This window comes from Cenococcum geophilum (assembly GCF_001692895.1).
Source record: "Cenococcum geophilum 1.58 unplaced genomic scaffold K441scaffold_93, whole genome shotgun sequence".
NCBI classification, from domain to species: Eukaryota; Fungi; Ascomycota; class Dothideomycetes; order Gloniales; family Gloniaceae; genus Cenococcum; species Cenococcum geophilum.
In genome coordinates, this window is record NW_027137651.1 from 394,889 (window position 1) to 415,576 (window position 20,688).

Here is a 20,688-nt window from a genome sequence, read left to right on the forward strand (position 1 = left end):
CATTTCGTAACGGGTTTAAAACATAGTAAGGTTTTCTAATTTAGGGTCTATTCTAATCCGGTAAAAAGCCTAGCGGATATTAAGCTTTATAAAGATTTTAGCTCTACTTATTTAGGCTAAAGTCTTATTAAGTAAAGGCAGTGGGTAGCGGTCTTTAAGGGTTAAATTATTAAGCTTATAGTAGTTAATACAGAAATAAAGTCCTTTATTTAGCTTTTTAGTAAAGAGAATAGGTAAGTTAAAAGGGGCTTAACTAGGCTTAATAAAGCCCTTATTTAGGTTATTAATAAAATACTACTTTATAGCCTATAATTTAGTAGTAAATTGCTATTAGAGGGGGCTATAGCTAAGGGTAACTACCTTATCCGGCTTAATTTTAATCTTATAGTTATACGGTCGGTAAGGCGGAAGTATATTAGATACTACTTTAGAAAAAATATCTTTAAATTTCTAGTATTAATAGGGTAGTTTTTATTCTACTAACTCCTTATCTATAAGCTCGCCTTTCTCTTAGGCTAGGGCTTCTTTCTCTTTAATTATTTAATTAATTTTATATAAGCTAGTTATAAAGGCAACGGTATTAAGCTAAACTAGGTTTTAGTAGAATCCTATAGCGCTAATATAGCAGATATTAACTAGTGGAAGGTCTATAGGTTTCTTTACAGATATTTATTAGGCCGTATTTTGCGGTATAAGGTTTATAGTCTTCCTTAGCTTATATTTTATTTTCTATAAGTTATCCTTCTAGTTTATTAGTTTAGTATATTATCTAATATCCTTAACCTTTCTTTATAGCTATATAGGGCCTAAGTTCTCTATTAGGAACTTAGCTAGGCTACTACTAACTTCCTAAGTCTTTAGTGCGGGTAGTATAATATAGGTAGTTTAGGGGCGGTATAGTATACGGATCTATTATAGATTAAGCTATATATCCTTCTTAAAAGCCTAGTCCCTACGCGTTACATTAGCCTAGTAAACGGTATTTATCTACGGCTATATAAGGTTTTCTATTATAATACTAATATCTTTTATAAAAAAAGGCGTTAGGGGTATAGTTTTAGGCTAGATAAGCTGCCTATTTTATACGTTAAGCTATAAGCCTAAATAGGCTAGCTATTTTCTCCTTAAGATTATATTATAGCTTCTAAGGTCCGTAATAAGGAAGGGGATATTATACTACCTTTATCTATTAACGCGGAGGTAGATCTATAAGATAGTTATAATAGATAGTTCTATTTATCCGTTATAACCGCGAATAGGAACTAGTTTAGGTAGTTCTTTAAGGGGTATATTTAAAAAGTTAGCTAGTTTTACAGCGTACTTTATATTAATTAAGGTAAAAGTATTTACTCCTAAGTTAGCTAAAGTAGAGGTTAAAACTTAATATCTATTATAAAATAAAGTATAAGGGATAGTATAGCTTCTTTTACTAACTAGCTAACCTAGATTAATATATAATATATTAATCCCTTTTAACCCTAGAAAGGAGTCTTCCTTTAAAGTTTCTTTTTTTCTAGCTTTATACTATTCTCCTAAATTAATAAAACCTTATTTATCTTTACCTTTATTAGGCAGTTCCTTATAGGGTAGCCTATTTAACTATATAAGAAGTAAGCTCCTTAATTACTAAGGGCTTATATATAGGGGTTGCTATATATAGGCCGGGTATATACTAGGCCTATAGTAGGGGTAGCTACACAGCTAGCTACTAGGTTAACTATAGGAGTTGCTAATTATACTAGGGCACTATAGGCCGTATTTATAGTACTTACGGCCTAGTTTATAAGGTTTCTAGTTTTTAGCCAGTTAGCGCATACCTTAATTTAATAAAGGCCTTAGTTAATAGCTAGTTAATAGTCTATAAGTTCCTTTAATATCTATACTATAGTATAAGCTGGTAATACGGCCCGCTATAGGTCTAGGGTAAGCTTATTAAAGAGGTCTAGTAGTAAGTCTTTTTAGGGGATCTAGGCCTATTTAGCTAGGTATAAAAAGTAGGTTTAAAAGGCTAAAAAGGTCTCCGTTATTTTTATATTTAGGCTTTTATAGCTATATAATTATAGCACCTATTATACTAACCGCGTACTTACGCGTTTAATATACTAAGTACGTATTTATATATTTAGTATACCTACTCGCTTATATATTTAGTGTACTCCTAAAACACTAGCTAGTTAGGGGGGAGATGCGTTAATATATAGACCACATAGCCTACCTTAATAGAATTAATAGTTACTACCGTCTAAATAAGTATACAATACTATACGTATTTCGTGCCCCTAGATATAACTCGCCTATACTATTAAGTTAGTATAAATACTAATTAGTAAGCGCGCATAGATTAGTAATTACTTAATACCTCCCCCTAAGTAATACTCGACAGCGACCACCTGTTTAATCCTAGTATAACTTACTAGAAGGTTAGAAGGTAAAGGATTATAGACTATTACTAACTTTATATACTTATTTAAGTCTTAGTATAGTTTACTAAAAGTTTATAAATATAAATATAGACCTTTACGGAACCTTTTACCCTCCTATAAACTACTATAGACCTACTAATTACCTTTACGGACCGTTATAAAATCTTATAGAAACCTCTTACCCTCCTATAAACCGTTATAGACCTATTAACCGCCTTTACGGACCACTATAAGACCTTTTCCACCCCGCTATATACTATACTATATAATATAGCAGATATAAGTAAGTAGATTAATAAAGGTTAAGAGAAATAGAGCTAAGGAGTCGACCTTACGTCTATAAACGATATTAATAACTATATTAAGTTTAAAGTCCTTAAATATGGATATTATAAGCTTATAAATAATAACCTATAGGAGTAATATAAGGAAGACTTTATAGACTTTACGGAAGCTATTTTTAAGGCTTATAGTATTATACCTGTCTATAACCTACAAAACCTTTTACATTACTAAGGTATATAGGTTAAAAAAGATAAACAAGTTACTATTATATAGTCCCTATATAATACACTATATAAGAAAGACTAAATAGAATAGACTAAAGAGGAAATCCTAAACTAGGTTAAGGCTACTAATAAATTCTTTACTTCTTCTAAACTTAATAGAATTGCTAGCCTTATACCTAATATACTTAACTAAATTNNTCTAATAAACCTAAGTATATTTAGAATTAATCTTATAGGCTAAAGTATACCCTATTCTTAAGCTATAGACTATAATACCCCTATAACCTAAGTTATAGACTATAATACCCCTATAAACCAAAATACAAACTAAATTACCCCTGTTATTTAAGTTATAAATCCGTAAACTATATATCCGTAAACTATATATCTGTAAACTATATATCCGTAAACTATATATCTATAAGCTATATATCTATAAGCTATAAATCTATAAGTTATAGATCTGTAATTTACTTAAGTAAAGACCTATAGTAAGGAGCTAGCTAACCTAGCTAAGCTCTATACTAACGAATTAAAGTATAGTAGTAAAAATAACAATTTTAACTTTAAACTAACTATCTTTATAAACCTTTATTAGAAGGCTAATATTCTTAAATAGGAGTTTAGCTAAGCCTACTTTACTATACTATATAGCCTAGCCCTTAACTATTACTATACTAACCTTAAGAGTAGCCCCCTTAGTATTCTATTTAATAAACTATATAAAGCTATATATAACTACTTTAAAGGACTAGAATATAGGCGTAATATTCTTACCTAATAAAATATAACTAAGCTACGGACCGTAATTAATAAGAATACTAAAAAATCAACTATAGAGTGCCTATAAATCCTTATTAAAGACCTCCGGCACCTATAGTACGGCCTTAACACTAAGCTTTAAATAGACGACTTCCTATATAATAAACTTATTACAGCTTACTAGGAAGTAGAGCTTTATAAGTATACCTACTATAAGCCTATAAATACCTTAGCTAGCCTTATTAATAATTTACACTCCTCTATTATAATATATAAAGTCTTAAACCTACTAGGTAACACTTAAGCTTTTACTACGGATATTTAATATCTATAAATAGACTTAGATGTCTACTTTATAAACCACTATTACTACTAGTAGCACCCACACCAACTAAGTCCTACTTATAACCCCTATAATAACTCTTATATAAAAGTATACCCCTATAGACAAATAAGCCAGAAATGCTTTATATATAGTAAGAAAGGATATTAGTCTATAAGGTATACCTAGAAAGAATATAATAGGTCTAAGAAGAGATTTAATAAATGGATTAATTAGTTTATCTTAAAATATAAAAAAAAGGAAGAAGAGGAGCCTCCTAATAAGTTAATAGAAGCCCTTATAATTAATTTTAACTTAAATAACTAGAAATAAAAGACCTTAAAGATATTCCTAACGACTTTTAGATCTTTTATAAATAGCTAAGCCTTTAATATTATAACCGTATTAGCTAACCGCTTATTTATATATTTAATTACACCTAAAAACTAATCTATAAGTATTATTACGGAGTAAGTATAAGCGGCGATAATATATAGCAAAGTAGATACTATTAAGCTATATATATAAACTATATAATAAGGTTAAGATATTACGTAAAAAGAGAAGGTAGGGAAACGGGAAGAAAGGGTATATATTATTAGCTTAGTTGCTTAGTTAATATATATATAGAGCAGAATAGGATTTAGGTAGTAGTCCTAGTAGAACTTAGTAGAATTTAGTAGAACTTAGTGGAATATAGCAGAATATAGTAGATTGCCGTTAGATTACTATAAATTGCCATTTTATAGTTAGTCTCTAGTTACTAAGTTGGTAAAAATAGGTAGACGTATATAAGGTATTATAGGGGTATTCTATAATAAGTATACCCACTAAACCTATTATAGACGTTACTGTTACGGACGCTTTAAGTACAATATTACAACTACTTAAAAAAGAGATAGAAGAAGCTAGTTAATTAATATAGGCACAGTCTAGAATAGAGCTAATAAAACTATATAACAAGGAATGGTAACCGAGGTTATATAATGTAATCTGTATAATCTATATAATCTATATAATCTATAATAGAGTAGATAGAGCACACGTATATTATATATAAGAAGGATTTTATAGGAGTACGGTTGCGTATTTAAGGACCCTTAGTCCCTACCTAAATAGTTCCTTCTTTATAGTAATTCTTAGAATATAATTAAAGTTAATCTATTAGGCAACCACTCCACCAGTTATTATTACGTTGTTAACTTTTATACTTATATTTCCTATACACCTAGCCTATTAACGAGCCTATTATAGTTCTTGCTACAAGGTTCCGTTATAGTAATAGTAGAAGTAATAGATTAAATAGTAGTAGGGGTAGTAGTAAAGGTAGTAAATTAAATAGTAATAAAAGTAAGAGTAATAGTAGAGGTAGTAAAGGTAGTAATAAAATTAGTAGTAATAGTAATAATATAAATAGTAAATAAAAAAGAATAAAAGTAGAAGTAATAGTAGGAGTAATAGTAAAAGTAGTAATAGAAGTAATAAAGGTAATAGGGGTAATAAAAATAGTAAAAGTAATAGAAGTAGTAGAAGTAGTAGTAAAAAAAAGGAATAAAGGTAATAAAAGTAGTAGTAAAGGTAATAGGAGTAATAGAAGTAATAAAGTTAGTAGAAGTGGTAGTAAAAATAGTAGTAGTAGTAGTAGTAGTAGTAGTAGTAGTAGTAGTAGTAGTAGTAGTAGTAGTAGTAGTAGAAGTAGAAGTAGAAGTAGAAGTAGTTATAGTAATAAAAGTAATAAAGGTAAAAGAAAAATAGTAAAAATAATAGATTAAGTAATAATTAAGTAATAAATTAAGTAGTAATTTTAGTTAAAAGAGTATTTTTTAGTTAAAAGAGTGTTTTATAATTAAAAGAGTAGTTTTTAGATTAAAAGGGTAGTTTTTAGATTTAAAAAGTAGTTTTTAAAAGTAAAAGAGTAGATTTAAAAGTAAAAGAGTAGATTTAAAAGTAAAAAAAGAGATTTTTGATAGTAGGAAAGTAAAAGAGATAATTAAAATAATTAAAGGAGTAATTAAGTTTAAGGAGTTTTTAGGTTATTTTTAGTGCGGTGTTTCGCAGGAGATTTACAATAGGTAGGAGGATAATGGATTAGGTAGGTATTAGAGAGTTAAGGATAGGTATTATTAATATAAAGGAGTAGTATTAGCGGGGGTTTTAGGGATAATTTTTAGGTATAAGGAGCAAATTTAGAAGAGATAGTAATAGCAGTTAAAAGGGATCGGAGTTAATTTAGAGTTAAATTTAAGTTTAGTTTTATATTTAGTTAGGAAGAGATAATTAAAAGCAGTAAAGAGCAATAGTTTAGTAGGGGAATTTTATTAGATTTTACGGTTAATAGAGGAGTAAATAGGGTTAGAGTATATACGGAAAAATAGAGTATATTAATAAATTGTGATTAATTTAAAAGATTATTAAAAAGATAGTTATAGGTAAAAAGAGAATAGTAAAAAGATAATTTAGTATATTAAAAGGTGATTTCAGCATGTTAATATAGCAAAATTAGGATTTAAAGGATTATTAAAAAGATATAGATATATAAATAAATTTTAAAAAAGAATAATTTCGGTATGTTAACATGCTAAAATAAGGTGATTTTAGGATATTATTATAGTAGTAGAAGTAGTAATAGGGGTAGTAGTAGAAGTAGTAATAGAGGTAGTAATAGAAGTAGTAATAAAGGTAGTAGTAGAGGTAGTAGTAGAAATAGGGGCAAAATAGGAGTGGTAGTAATAATAATAGTAGTAGTAGAGGTAGGAAAGGTAAAAGTAGTAGTAATAAAAGTAGTAGTAATAGTAGAGGTAGTAGAAATAATAAAGGTAATAAAAGTAATAGATTAAGTAATAATAAGAGTAAAGGTAATAGAAGTTGTAATAGTAATAAAAAGAAAGGTAGTAGAAGTAGTAGTAGTAATAAAAAGAAAAAAGTAGTAGGATTAGTAAATTAAGTAATAGAAGATTATTAGGTAGATATAGTAGTAGAAAGAGATTAAATAATAATAAAAGTAGAGATAATAAAAATAGTAAAAAAAAGGGATAGTAGTAATAAAGGTAAAAGAAGTAATTATTAAAAAAAAGTAGTAGTAAAGGTAATAGAAGTAATAGTATAAGTAAAGGCAGTAAAAATAATAGTAAAAGTAGAGGTAGTAAAAGTAGAGGTAGTAAAAGTAGAGGTAGTAAAAGTAGAGGTAGTAAAAGTAAAGGTAGTAAAAGTAGAGGTAGTAAAAGTAAAGGTAGATTAAGTAGAAGTAGTAGTAGTAAAAGTAGTAATATAATAAAGTAGAGAGGATTAGGAATAATAATAGGGGTAAAAATTAAGTAGTAGTTTTAGTTAGGGGCAAAGAGTATATAGTAGTAGTATTTTTATTAAGTATTATTAATAGTGGTATTTTAAAGTATAGATAGAGGAGAGGGCAATAGTAAAGATAGATTTAGTAGATTAAGTAATAATAAGAGTAAGAGTAGTAATAAAGGTAATTTTAATAGAAATAAAATAGGAATAAATATAAAAGTAATAGTAAATATTAATAGGAGTAGTTTTAATAATAAAGATAGTATAGAGAATAGAAGTAGTAATAGTTTTAAAAGTAGTTTAAATAAATATAGATTAAGTAATTATAGAAATAGTAAAAAAAGTAGTAATTTTAATAAAATTTAAAATAGATTAATAAGTAGTAGATTAGATAGGTAGTAATAAAAGTAAATTATTATTAAGTAATAGAAGTAGATTATTAAGTAGTAAAGGTAGTTTTAATAATAGATAAGTAATAATTTTAATTTTAATTTAAAGAATAAATAAAGATTAAGTATTAAGTTAAGTAGTAATTTAAATAATAATAATTATAGATTAAGTAGTAGATTATTAAGTAGTAATTTTAGTAATAAATTAAATAGTAGGAGTAGTAGAAGTAGTAGGAGTAGATTAAGTAATAAAAGTAGTAGGAGTAGTAAAGTAATTTTAGTAATAATTTTAGTAAAAGTAGATTAAGTAATAAAAATAGTAGAAGTAGGTAATAGGAATAATAATAATAAAAATAGTAGTAGTAAAGGTAGTAGAAGTAGTAATTTAAATATTAGTAATATTTTAGGTAATAAGAGTAATAGTAAATATATTAGATTTTATATTAGTAAATTTTATATTAGATTTTATATTAGTAAATTATATATTAGATTAAATATTAGATTAAATATTAGATTAAATATTAGATTAAATATTAGATTAAATATTAGATTAAAATAATAGTAATAATAAAGGTAATAAAAGTAGTATTATTAGTAATAGAAATAATAAGAGATTAAGTAGTAGTAGTTAGAAATAGTAATAGAGGCAATAGTTATTAGTTTTAGTAATAATAACAAATTAAGTAGTAAAGATAATAGAGATAGTAGAAGTAATAGTAAAAGGAGTTATAAATTTAGTAGTTATTATAATAGGAGAAATTTTAGTAGTAAAAAAGGTAAAAGGGGATTTTAGTAAAAAGGAGTAAATTAGTAAAAAGGAGTAAAATAGAGTAGTAATAATAATAGAAGAGGTAGTAGAAAAAGTAAAGAGGTAGTTTTAAAGGTAAAAAGGTAGTAAAGGGGTAGTAGGGGGGTAAAAAAGGGAGTAAAAAAGGTAGTAAAGTAAAGGAGTAGTAGGGAAGGTAAAGGGGTAGTAGAGAAAGTAGTAAAGAAAGTAAAAAAGTAGTAAAAGTAGAGGTAGAAAGGTAATACTTAAGCGGGAAACTATATAGCTAAGGTAGGATTATATTGCCCCTAGGGGTAAAACCTATATTTTGGTTATTATAAATAAAGACTTACCCTTAGGTGTAAAAGCTTTTTATTACTATATAGATAACTTTAATAGCCTTACCCTAGAGGCAACCGTCTTATACCTAGGGGTAGCTATTTTATAGCTCTTATACCTAGGGGCAGCTATATTAATTACAGGTTCTATATCTAGGGTAACTATCTTATAGCCCTTATATCTAGGGGCAGCTATCTTATAGCTCTTATACCTAGGGGTAGCTATCTTATAGCTCTTATACCTAGGGGCAAGTAAGTCATACTAGTGGGCTCGCTAAAAGTAGCACTAACTTAAGAAGTTTAAGCAACCTATCTAATAAATAAAACCTTTTACTCTTCTACTTTATAACTAACTTATTTATAATTCCTAAAGCTAGATACTAATAATATAAAGCGCTAAAACTTACTTACCCTAAATATAACGAATAAGAAGTAGTAGCTTTAGGGCCCTAAGTTAAAAGCTTCCCACCTAAAGGAGGTGGATTTAATATATAACTAGGCCGGACTATATTAGCTAGTAATAGTAAAGTTCCTAATTAATTCTCTTACGCTAGTATAAACCGTTAGTATAAATAGGCCTATTAACGACGCCTATAAGTAAAGGCTTTATAAAATATTTAAGGAATAGGGTGTCCTTTAAAAAGACTTAGGGTATTAATTACAAGTAGCCTATACTAAAGCTTAAGTGCAGAAAATGCTAGACTATATTAACGGCGGATAGGTATATAATGCTAACGCTAATAGGCTAGGAGATAAATTAAAATATCCATTATTTAAAGGCTGGGATATAGTAATTAGAGAGAAGGCGAAGCTTATAGCGGGCAATTACAAAGTAGAGGTATTAAAAGAATATTTATAGTGTCTAAAATCCCTAGAGAATAAGCGATAGTGGATTTATAATATATATAACAAAAGTATTTAGCTACACCCCTAGCCTAGCTAACTAAAATTAACTAATACTAACGCGTTTATAGAGTAAGTAGTCTATATAAAACACTAAATCTAAATAATATATATACCCCTCTAGTGAAAGGCAATTCGGCTTATATATTTAATTTCGCTTAATTACCACTAGCAATTATAGCGAACGCCCTTTATCTATAATTGACCTTTTATAGCGTTGTAATCTTTATTAAATATTATAAGGTTTCCGTCTATACGATATTACTAAATTTTATTAACTCTATTTATAGCGTTATATTCGCGTTTTAAAGGCATAGGTAAAGGGGGGAAGGAGGAAAGTATACATTAGGCGAGTTCTGGTTGCTTTAATTTAGCTTAGGGCAATCGCTTAGGCCGATACTAAAACAGTTAGTAGTAACTAAGCGAAATTAGATACGTATAGCGAATTTAAATTTTACTAGAGGGGGTAAGGCTAGTTATATATATAGCTATAGTTAATTATATTAATCTAATTAGCTAATTCTTATTAATAACACGTGGACGAATTTTAGCGGGAATATTAGCGACTTAGTTAATTAAGGTATAAGTACGGCAAGAGGGACGCATAAGCCTATATAATTAGATTGTCTATAAATAAAAATCTAAGGCTAATAGAAGCACCGCTTAAAGTCTTATATAATCCTCTAGTTACGTAACCATAATCTGCCTTTAGTATATTAATATACCAAAATCAGCTATTATATAACCGTAATCTACGGTTATCTACTAGTACTATAATAGTAGGCGTATTTATAGAGGCAGCTTACAGACAGTAGGTAATAATAGTAATAGTTAAATTAGTTCGCGTACTGCCTTATAAATTACTATATAATCTAATTAATAAACTTAAAAGTAAGTAGATAGTATTATAAGAAGTATTTATTAGTAACTTAGTTAATTAAGGTATAAGTACAATATAGAGAATATGCAAGCCTATATAATCGGTAGTCTATTAATAAGGATATTAAGATAAGGACTAGAAGAAGGTTAAGGAAAGAATAGGTCTATATATATAGCGTTAAGTCTCTAGTTAAGCCCCTAATAAGGGTCTATAATAGCGCTGTAATAGTATTATAAGTAGTAAGAACGGTAGTATAGGCGTAACTATTATAGAGGTATATAATATTGCGAAAGATAGTATAATAATTTATATATAGCGTTCTTATTACTTATAATAAAAAGAATAAATAATAAACATCTATATTAACAGTTGAAAATGTCTTTAAGATATACCTTTAAGTAAAATATACTTAATAGTATAACGGTTTAGATAATTAGTAACCTATACTATTATATAGTTATATAGCGCCAAGGCGCTAGGGCCTTAGCGCCCCCTTTCTCTATATATAGTCTGCACCCGCTACCTTTATAGCTTTTTACCTTAGTCTACTTATAATATAGCCCTATATCATTGCTTAATCTATTAAATTACTTTTATAAGATTACTAACCGTAATAAATAGCATAACTACTTTAATATCTTTAAGATAGAATTACCCTAAGCTTTAATTAATAAACCTAATCTAAATAAGTTAGCCTCTAGTGTAATATAGAACGCTATAACTAAACTTTACTAGTTATTAGATTTATAATAAAACTAGTCTTAAAGGCTAGTATTTTTATATAGATAGAAACTATCTAAAACTAAATATATTAATAGTAATACTAATTTCTTTAATCTTATTAAAGTAAGAAGTCCTCTAATAACTTCTATAAATTATAATAAATAGTGCATAGATAGTTATAACTAGTAGTAGATAGAGTTAGGCCTAGATATATACTTAACAATTAATAAAAATATAGTTAATTAGCGCTGCTACTTACTATAGAAACTCAGCTTAATTATTAGGCTAGTACTAATATCTCTACTAGGTGTCACGGCTTAAATAAATACTATATTACGAAGATACTAAGCTAAAGAGGAAGAAAAGGGGTTGCTAGGACTACTGTAAACAAATATATAAATAAATATGTAGAGTTAGCCGCTAAGGCGCTAGCAGTAGGCGAGCTAATTATAGGTTAGTAGAATATAGCAGAATTTAGTAGGTAGCGTGCCGCAGCGCCGTTATAACATTGTATTTATATAGCTTTTACTAGTAAAATAGGTGTCTAAGTAGAACCTTAGCTACCCTAACCGCCTACTAAGCCGCCGCCAATTAAAAGATTTGGGTAGTAAAGTTACTGCTAAAAGTTATTACCTAGATCTTAGCCGTATAGCCTACCCTATTTATGCTCTACGCTTATAAGTTTAAAATAGTAGTAGTGTAAAGGCTACCTAATCTCTATTCCCCTACTAACGTTTTTATAACCGGATAAATAAATATAATCTTTAGCTAGTTGTAGCTAAGGTACATTCTATTACCTTCTACTATTAGATTTACCGCACTTAGTAACACTTAGCTTTACTAAACCTCCCTTAAGAAGCTGTATAGAAGTCCTATTATAAATTTATCTAACTATAATCTAACTTATAATTAACGTAGGTCTTCTAAACTAGGAAAGAGATAATTACTCTAATCTAAAGCTAGATATGTTAAGACGTAAATACAGTATTTTAATATTTCGCGAATTATTAGACCGTATATAACCCTAAAGGGCTAGTTCTAAAATATATTATAAAATATAATACTATATAATAGGCTAGGATAACCTATCCTCCTAGCTAATAAGTTATTGTATATATTTTACAGAAGGATAAACTAGAAAAGGATTACCCTAAGTATAAAGGGAAAACATTGCTAGAGATACCCTAAGATAATAAAGGACTTAATTTAGAGACTATATATCTAAAGCAATTTCTTATACTTACCTTAACTATAGCGCTAGTTCGGATTTTATTTCTATAATTTACTCCTTTTTAATCTATTTACTATTTCCTACTCCGTTTTTCCGCCCTAGTAACTACTATAAGCATAAATTTTCGCTTAATAGATCTAACTATTCTATAGGGTAAAAATCCTAAATATAGTAAGTATATACTAGAGTTATATAGTTTAAGTATTTTACCACTTTCTATTAATTAGGCTTGTATAGTAGACTTAATATAGTATTACTAGTAATTCTTTCTTTTATAGCTTACTAATAATATTAAGATTATAGATAAACTATTACTTTATTAGCTGAAGTAATTTAAACTTAAGTAAAATATGCATACTATTAAAACCTAAGAGGTTTATATCTAGGTTAAAATCCTAGTATAAAACTTCGGAGCAGAATATTTATCCAAAAGTATTAGGTCGCTAATTTATTTCACTAGGTATATCTATTACGCAGATATATATAATTACACGCATTTAAGCGGAGTTAATACTTTCTATATAAGGCTATAAAAGGGGGTTTCGGTAGCGTAAAATAGAGTAATCCTTAAGAAAGTAGACTAAATATTTAATCTGCTTATTATGTTAACTATTATAAAGTTTAGGAATAATTGCCTTACTTACTACTATAAAGGAATTAAACAGCCAAACTTATTTTAATCGCTAGTAAAAAAAGTGGCTATATTAGCAAGCTTAGACGTAATTCCGTTAGTACAGATTTTTAATTAGTCCGTAATATAACGGTTATAATATTATATAACCTACGGCGCTTATTTAGGTATATATATATTAAACTATAAGCTACGACTTATAGAATAAGGTATAAGTAATACTAGGAAATATAAAATAAGGTATATATACGGGCTTATATAAAAATATAGCGAGACTAAAGGAAGTATAATTATATAATATAATACTAGTGCCCTTTAGGCTTAGTGCCTCTAGGTGGAATAAACTTTATTATTATTACTATAAGCTATAAAGTCGATCTTAATCTTCTTTATATACTATCCTTTTAGCTAATAATTTGGCCATTATATATAAGCTAACTAACTATAGAGTCTCTATAATTCTAGTAGTTAGCGTAGTTACCTTTACACGGCCTTTTTATAGGGGAAGTTTTAGTATTTTTACTATTTAAGGGAAAGTTAATAAAATACGCTAACCACTAGACGTGCCTAGGGGCTATATATATTTATACTATATTACTAAAATTACGTCTTTTTCTAACACCGCTAGAAGAAGTAGGGAGATACTTAAGAAAAATATATATAGCGCTCTTAGGTAAACATACCCGTAGACTATATAACTCCTATTAAGAAAAGGGTATCCTAGTATCCTAGCCTAGGATATATACCTATTCTATAGCTTACTTAGGTGTATTATACTCTTAAACTTTAGGTTATAAATAGAAAATTTTATACAGTTTTAATATATTTAGCTATTTCTTTTAGTATATTAATATGCTGGAATAAGGGTTTTTTTTAATATTATAATATAGTAAAATTGGGTTCTTTTAGTATCTTAATATACTAAAATTAACTTCTTTTAGTATCCCAATATGCTAAAATTAAACTTTTTTTAGTATCCTAATATGCTAAAATTAACTTCTTTTAACATCCTAACATGCCGAAATAAACTTCTTTTAGCATCTTAATATGCTAAAATTAACTTCTTTATTACGGCTAGCAATCCTATAAAAGTAATTTAATAGATTAAGTAATAATATAGGGCTATATTATAAGTAAACTAAGGTAAAAAGCTATAAAGGTAGCGGGTGTAGACTATATATAGAGAAAGGGGGCGTTAAGGCCCTAGCGCTTTAGCGCTATATAACTATATAATGGTATAGGTCACTAATTATCTAAACCGTCACATTCTTTAGTATCCTAATATGCCGAAATTAACTTCTTTTTATACATTAATATAGTAAAATCAACTTCCCCTAGTATATTAATGCGATAGTACTAGGGCACGTTACTTACTATATTCTGCCTATTACGGACCTTATATTAAAAGTATTATAAATACTTATTAAGGAGATAGATAAGCTGTAGGAGATAGTATAAGCTATAACGAAAACAGTTATAACGGTCTTATACCTAAGGGCAAATATTTTATACCTAAAGGCAACTCTTATACCTAGGGGTAATAGTCTTATACTCTTATACTTAGGGGCAATAGTTTTATACCTAGGGGTAAACGTCCTATACTTTTATACCTAGGGGTAGCGGTCTTATACCTAGGGGCAACGGTCTTATACTTAGGGGTAACGGTCTTATACCTAGGGGCAACGGTTTTATACCTAAGGGTAACGGTCTTATATTTAGGGGTAATAGTCTTATACCTAGGGGCAACGGTCTTATACCTAGGGGTAACGGTTTTATATTTAGGGGCAATGGTCTTATACCTAGGGGCAACGGTCTTATATCTAAGGGCAATAGTTTTATACTTAGGGGTAACGGTCTTATACTTAGGGGTAACGGTTTTATACCTAGGGGTAATAGTCTTATACTTAGGGGTAATAGTCTTATACTTAGGGGCAACGGTCTTATACCTAGGGATAACAGTTTTATACCTAGTAGTAACAGTCTTATACTTAGGAGTAATAGTCTTATATTTAAGGGTAACTATCTTATATTTAGGGGCAACTATTTTATACCTAGGGGTAAGTAAGTCGCGCTAGTGGCTTTGCTAAAAGTAGTACTAACTTAAAAAGTCTAAGCAACCTCCCTACTATACCTCCTATTTAATAAATAAAACCTTTTACTTTTTACTTTATAACTAACTTATTTATAATTATAAAGCCGGATATTATTAATATAAAGCGCTGTAATTAATCCTCCCCTAATATAACGGAAAAGAAGTAGTAGCTCTAAGGCCTTAGGTTAAAAGCTTCCTATTTAAAGGAGATAGATTTAATATATAACTAGGCTAAGCTATATTAGCTAGTAACAGTAAAGTTCCTAATTAATTCTCTTACGCTAGTATAAACCGTTAGCGTAAATTGGCTTATTAATAACGCCTATAAGCGGAGGCTTTATAAAATATTTAAGGAATAGGGTGTCCTTTAAAAAGACTTAGGGTATTAATTATAAGTAGCCTATACTAAAGCCTAAGTATAGAAGATACTGGACTATATTAACGGCGGACGGGTATATAATGCTAATAATAATAGGCTAAAAGATAAATTAGAATATCTATTGTTTAAAGGCTAGGATATAGTAATTAGAGAGAAGGTAAAGCTTATAGTAGGCAATTATAGAGTAAAGGTATTAAAAGAATATTTATAATATCTAAAATCCCTAAAGAATAAGCGATGGTGGATTTATAATATATATAATAAAGGTATTATTTTACTGCGCCCCTAAACCTAGCTAACTGAAATTAGCTAACTCTAATATAGATATATTACCACCCTATCTAAATATTAAGCTCCGCGCTAATTAAGAAGATTTAGTTTTACCTAATAACTATAGCCAGATATGGGCAGAGCTGGCTACTTTATTATTTATAGATAGTACTCTTTTCCAAGAATTAAATACGGTAGTAGAATGGCAAATACTAGATCTTCTAGGACTTAGCGGTCGGATTAAATTCCTAGTTAAACGGCTAGGTATTCTTTAAAGAAATAAAAATTAAAGGCTAATAATTATAAAATAGTATAAGTTCTTAGTGGGCTAAGCAATATTTAACATTTTAATATTTAAATAAATAGCTAGCTATAGGATTAATAATGTAAGTAAATTATATAATAGAGCTCCCTAGAAAAATGCTAATAATATTTATAGTTCTAGTTTAATACTTTTAACTAAGTAATTAACTTAGTATTTTAAATCCGCGGTTAAGTTAAGATTAACGTCTAATTAAATAACTGGATTAAGTTAGCGAGCCTTTTACATAACTATACCCCTAAGGATATTTAAAAGTTATTTTACCCTAAGTTTAAGGATAATATAAATGCTAATTTACTAAAGCTTTGCCGGCAAGATCTCTTTATAGCGGTAAATAACAAATTATATAATAACCTGTATAAATTTATACTTTTAAAACTAAAGCTAAGCTTTGCTAATATTTACTCTCTTTTTAAGATTATAAAATAGAAAGGAAAGGTAATAAATATGGTAATATCTTATATTAGCTAGTAGCTAAATCGTAACCCTATAAAGGTTGCTAAGCGTAATAGCAATAAACCTCCGCTATAAAACGATTTTCTATTAGCTTTATAGGAGAAGTATAATAAAGAAGCGGATAAGTAGTTATTAGAACTTCAAAACCGGGTTCTAGAATATATAAGGGATAATATTAGCGAGTTTACCTACCTAGCGATGAAGCATTACCTATAAAAATACCTATATAGTAACGGTATAGCTTATACTAAATAATTTGAGTATAAGACCTGGAAAGGTGTATTAATTATTATTCTTAATATTACTAGTCCATATCTCTAGCATAACGTACTACTATAATACAATATTAAGGACCTAAGAGAGATGTGCTCTAAACCGGTATTTATAATTACTTAAGCCGTATATAAAATTATTAGCTATATACTAGAAATACTGCAAAATTCTGCTCTTAATAAAAATAACGCTATAGACGACCTATATAAAACAATTAAACTATTAATTATAAAATAGGTGGTAAGGTAATACGCTAAAGTATTAGAGAGCCCTACTAAATATTAGTAGCTGTTAGTAATTAAGATAATAGAGGTATAATACGCAAAATATATAACACTAGGGGAAGAAGACGTGCCTTTACTAGCCTTAAACCCGCTAAAATACAATCTATTAATATCTAAGAAAAAACTATAAGGAGGTAATACATATAGTATTAGATCTAGTGGGTATAAGTTAGAAGTAAAGCGGCCTAATATAAAAGGGCTTAAGGACGGGCCTATAGCTGGCTATATTAGTGCACTAGCTTCTACATATCGTTAATAGGTAAAAAATCCGTTACAGCTAATACTAAAGGGCTTATAAGAACTCTGAAACTTATACTATAATTAAACCTAATTAAAACTGCCAAATAATAGGCTAGAGACTTAAAGGGTAGGTAGGAAAGAAGGAAGCGAAAGTAGTAATATATTGGGCGGTATCTAGCTAATATAACTATAATCGTTAACTACGGCTAAGGGTTTTTAGGCTTAGAGGAAACGTATAATATAAAGTTTAAACATATAATTATTAGATTTGCGCATTTAAATTTAGCTTTATTATAAAATAATACTAAATACCAGAATAGTATTAATTGGCATACTAAAATAATATACTTTCCCCCTAATATTTAGTAGGTACCTTACCCCTAGGGGATCCCCCTCTTATTATATTTATTAGTAGTAGATACCTAAAGGTTTAGCAGATACTAATAAATTTATTTTATCTATCTTAAATATAAGTACTAAATTCTTTAATAAAGTATATCGCTTACCTAGTAGTAGGTTATAGCCCTTATATACTAAGTTTTTATAAATACTAATATAGTATAGAAATGGACAATACCTCACTTAATAGGGAGTTAAGTATTAGCGAGGCTAATAATAGCGAGGTTAATAATAACGACTTTAATAGGGACTTAGATAACAATAACGGCTTATATTATAAAGAAATATCTATATACTATAAACAGGACCTTAAAAATAGAAGCTTTAGAAATAAGGAGTAGGTAAATATAGTATCCAATTTATATTCCTAGAAAATTAATTACTTAAAGGGCGAGTATAAGCTTAAAGGTATACTATATTCTGCTAGTTTTACTATATTCTAATATATAAGGATAAAGCTAAAGAATTATAGTATAGGATCTAACTAAGAAGATAGACTCTCCCTATTTCGACGGACGTTAAGCAATTAAAATACTATAGTAGCTCTATATAATTAACTATAGAAGTAAAAAAGTAGGGTTAAAGGCAGTAGCAGTGGATAACGAGTACTACTATGCCTTTTACCTTAACCTATTAATTATTATTGGCCGACCACTTAGGCCGATTACGCAGTTAAACGGCCGGTTTTTTAATAACATTACTATAACTTTTAAGAACTAGCGGGCCTTATATAGTAGTAAGTATATATATAGTCTACTATTTAACTTAGAGCACCGCACCTTTTAACTAGCTATAGTAGTAATAAGGGAGGTATAGTACGTTATAATATATCTAATTACGCCTATAATAACCAATTTACCTTAATTAAGGCGGGAGCGTTAAAAGCGCCTTAATAAGTTATCTTAGTCTAGTGCATTATAGCTTTACTATATATATTTTCTCGCGGAATATATTAAGCGAGTCTTCCTTATCAGCGACCTTTTTAGAGAGGGTATTAAGCCTTTATAAACGCTTAATGGCTTACAGTTATAGAAGATTACGTTTAATAAGTAAACTATTTTTTAAAATAGGTTTATAGAGGAATGGGAAAGTTACGTATAAAAATGCTTATATAACGATTTTTAGATAGAAAACTAGCCGGCATTTTACGCTTATAACTATAGCGCGAATATAAAAATTAAAGTTAATAAATAGGTCTAAACCCTATATAAAGAAACCCGTTTTTACTAAAATAATAAAGAGTTTAAGTCGGAGTTGGAGGATAGTAAGGATAGTACTTAAGTAGAGGTGTCTAGCTAGAGTAATATAGGAGAAGTATTAGAAGCGGCTAAAGAGGTTAAATACTAAAGCCTATATACTAAGGGCCTTTATTAGCTTTAAACTAAATTAAAATAGAAGTATATACTTAATAATATTAGCAGCATATTATATGCTTTAGCGGTTAACACTTACTACCTAGATATAAAGTCCCCTAACGTAAATAATAAGCTTATATATTATCTCTTAGCTAACTAGAATAAAGTCTTAAAAGAGTATCGCGGCCCTTAGGACTTTATATTCTATCCGCTAGCCTTCCACCTAATATACAGTAACTTCTTATTATCTTAGCCACCTTTATTTTTTATAGATAACCTTTTCACAGTTATAAAAGATAATATAAGCTACTAAAACGATGGCGCTGATATGCTTAGCTATGGGTATTTCTAGGTATACTTTAATATTAAGCGTAGTATCCGTTACGGACTAGATAAGCTTCTTACTACTAAGGGCATAGTAATAGTAGCGCTCGCTCTCCCTAAAACTAAGGCTAATACCTCCTCTATACATATAAGGGTAAAACGTTAATAGCTTTTACGGATGCTATAAGGCCCTAATTTATTTAAGCCGTTTACACGTAAGCGGTAGTATATTAAAGCGGCAATTATAAAAGAAGAATTTTCCTTTTAAATAGAATAGGTACTAACTATTTAAGTATCTAAGCTAACAGATAGCCGCTAAAGTTTTTTAATAGTACTTAATCTAATCTTTTAGCTAATGCGTTTCTACCTTAAGGAGTGTTATTACTATATATATATACTCTAGTCCTTCTAACCCTTAGTCTTCTCTAGTATACTTTACTCTTTTACTAAAATATTTAGGCTTACAATTAATAAAGTGTATAGTAGGTTTAAGGCTAGGGGTTTAAAAGGGCTAAGCATTGCTTTAGTAAAAGGCGTGTCCGCACTTAACTGCTTAGGGAGTTACTACTTTATAGGGTTCCTTAAATCCCTAATAGGCTTAGTCCTTAGCCCCCTAGAAATAATAGATGGTATATAGTAAGGAGCGTAGCCATATATTAACCCTTAAATATTAAACCTTAGAGATATTAGAGGCAGCCTTTACTTTAGCTAGTAGCCACAGGGTAAAAATAATTGACCATTACTTATGCATATGGCTTTTATTAGCTTTTACTATAGTCTAAAGGTTATAGTAAGTCGTTATAGTAACGTCTAGTTTAAAGAGCTTAGTAGTATATTAATTAGAGGACTAAATAGAGCAGCTAAATTCTTAGAAGACTTATTCCATAATTTATAAATACCGTAAACGGTTAGGTTTATTAATCACTAATTTAATTATACGCTTAGGTAGGGTAGTTAGGGTACAGATAAGATAAAAAAAAAGGTATAGCTATTAAAGGATTAACAGGTATTAATACGGCGATAGTTATAATATAACTATCTATTTTCCTAGGCGTATATTAATAATATACATTAAGTCCTATAGCTAATATTTAGGGTAGAGAGTATAAACTGGTTATATTATACTTTG

At 28.6% G+C, this 20,688-nt stretch overlaps 1 protein-coding gene across 1 annotated transcript; it reads left to right on the forward strand.

Moving 5' to 3' along the window:
- Positions 1-19,971: 19,971 nt before the first annotated feature.
- On the forward strand, positions 19,972-20,196 carry K441DRAFT_595630 (uncharacterized protein; the record flags this gene model as incomplete). Its single annotated transcript, XM_067645007.1, has 1 exon — positions 19,972-20,196. A coding segment is annotated over one exon (225 nt), but the record flags the coding sequence as incomplete, so codon positions are not given.
- Positions 20,197-20,688: the final 492 nt, after the last annotated feature.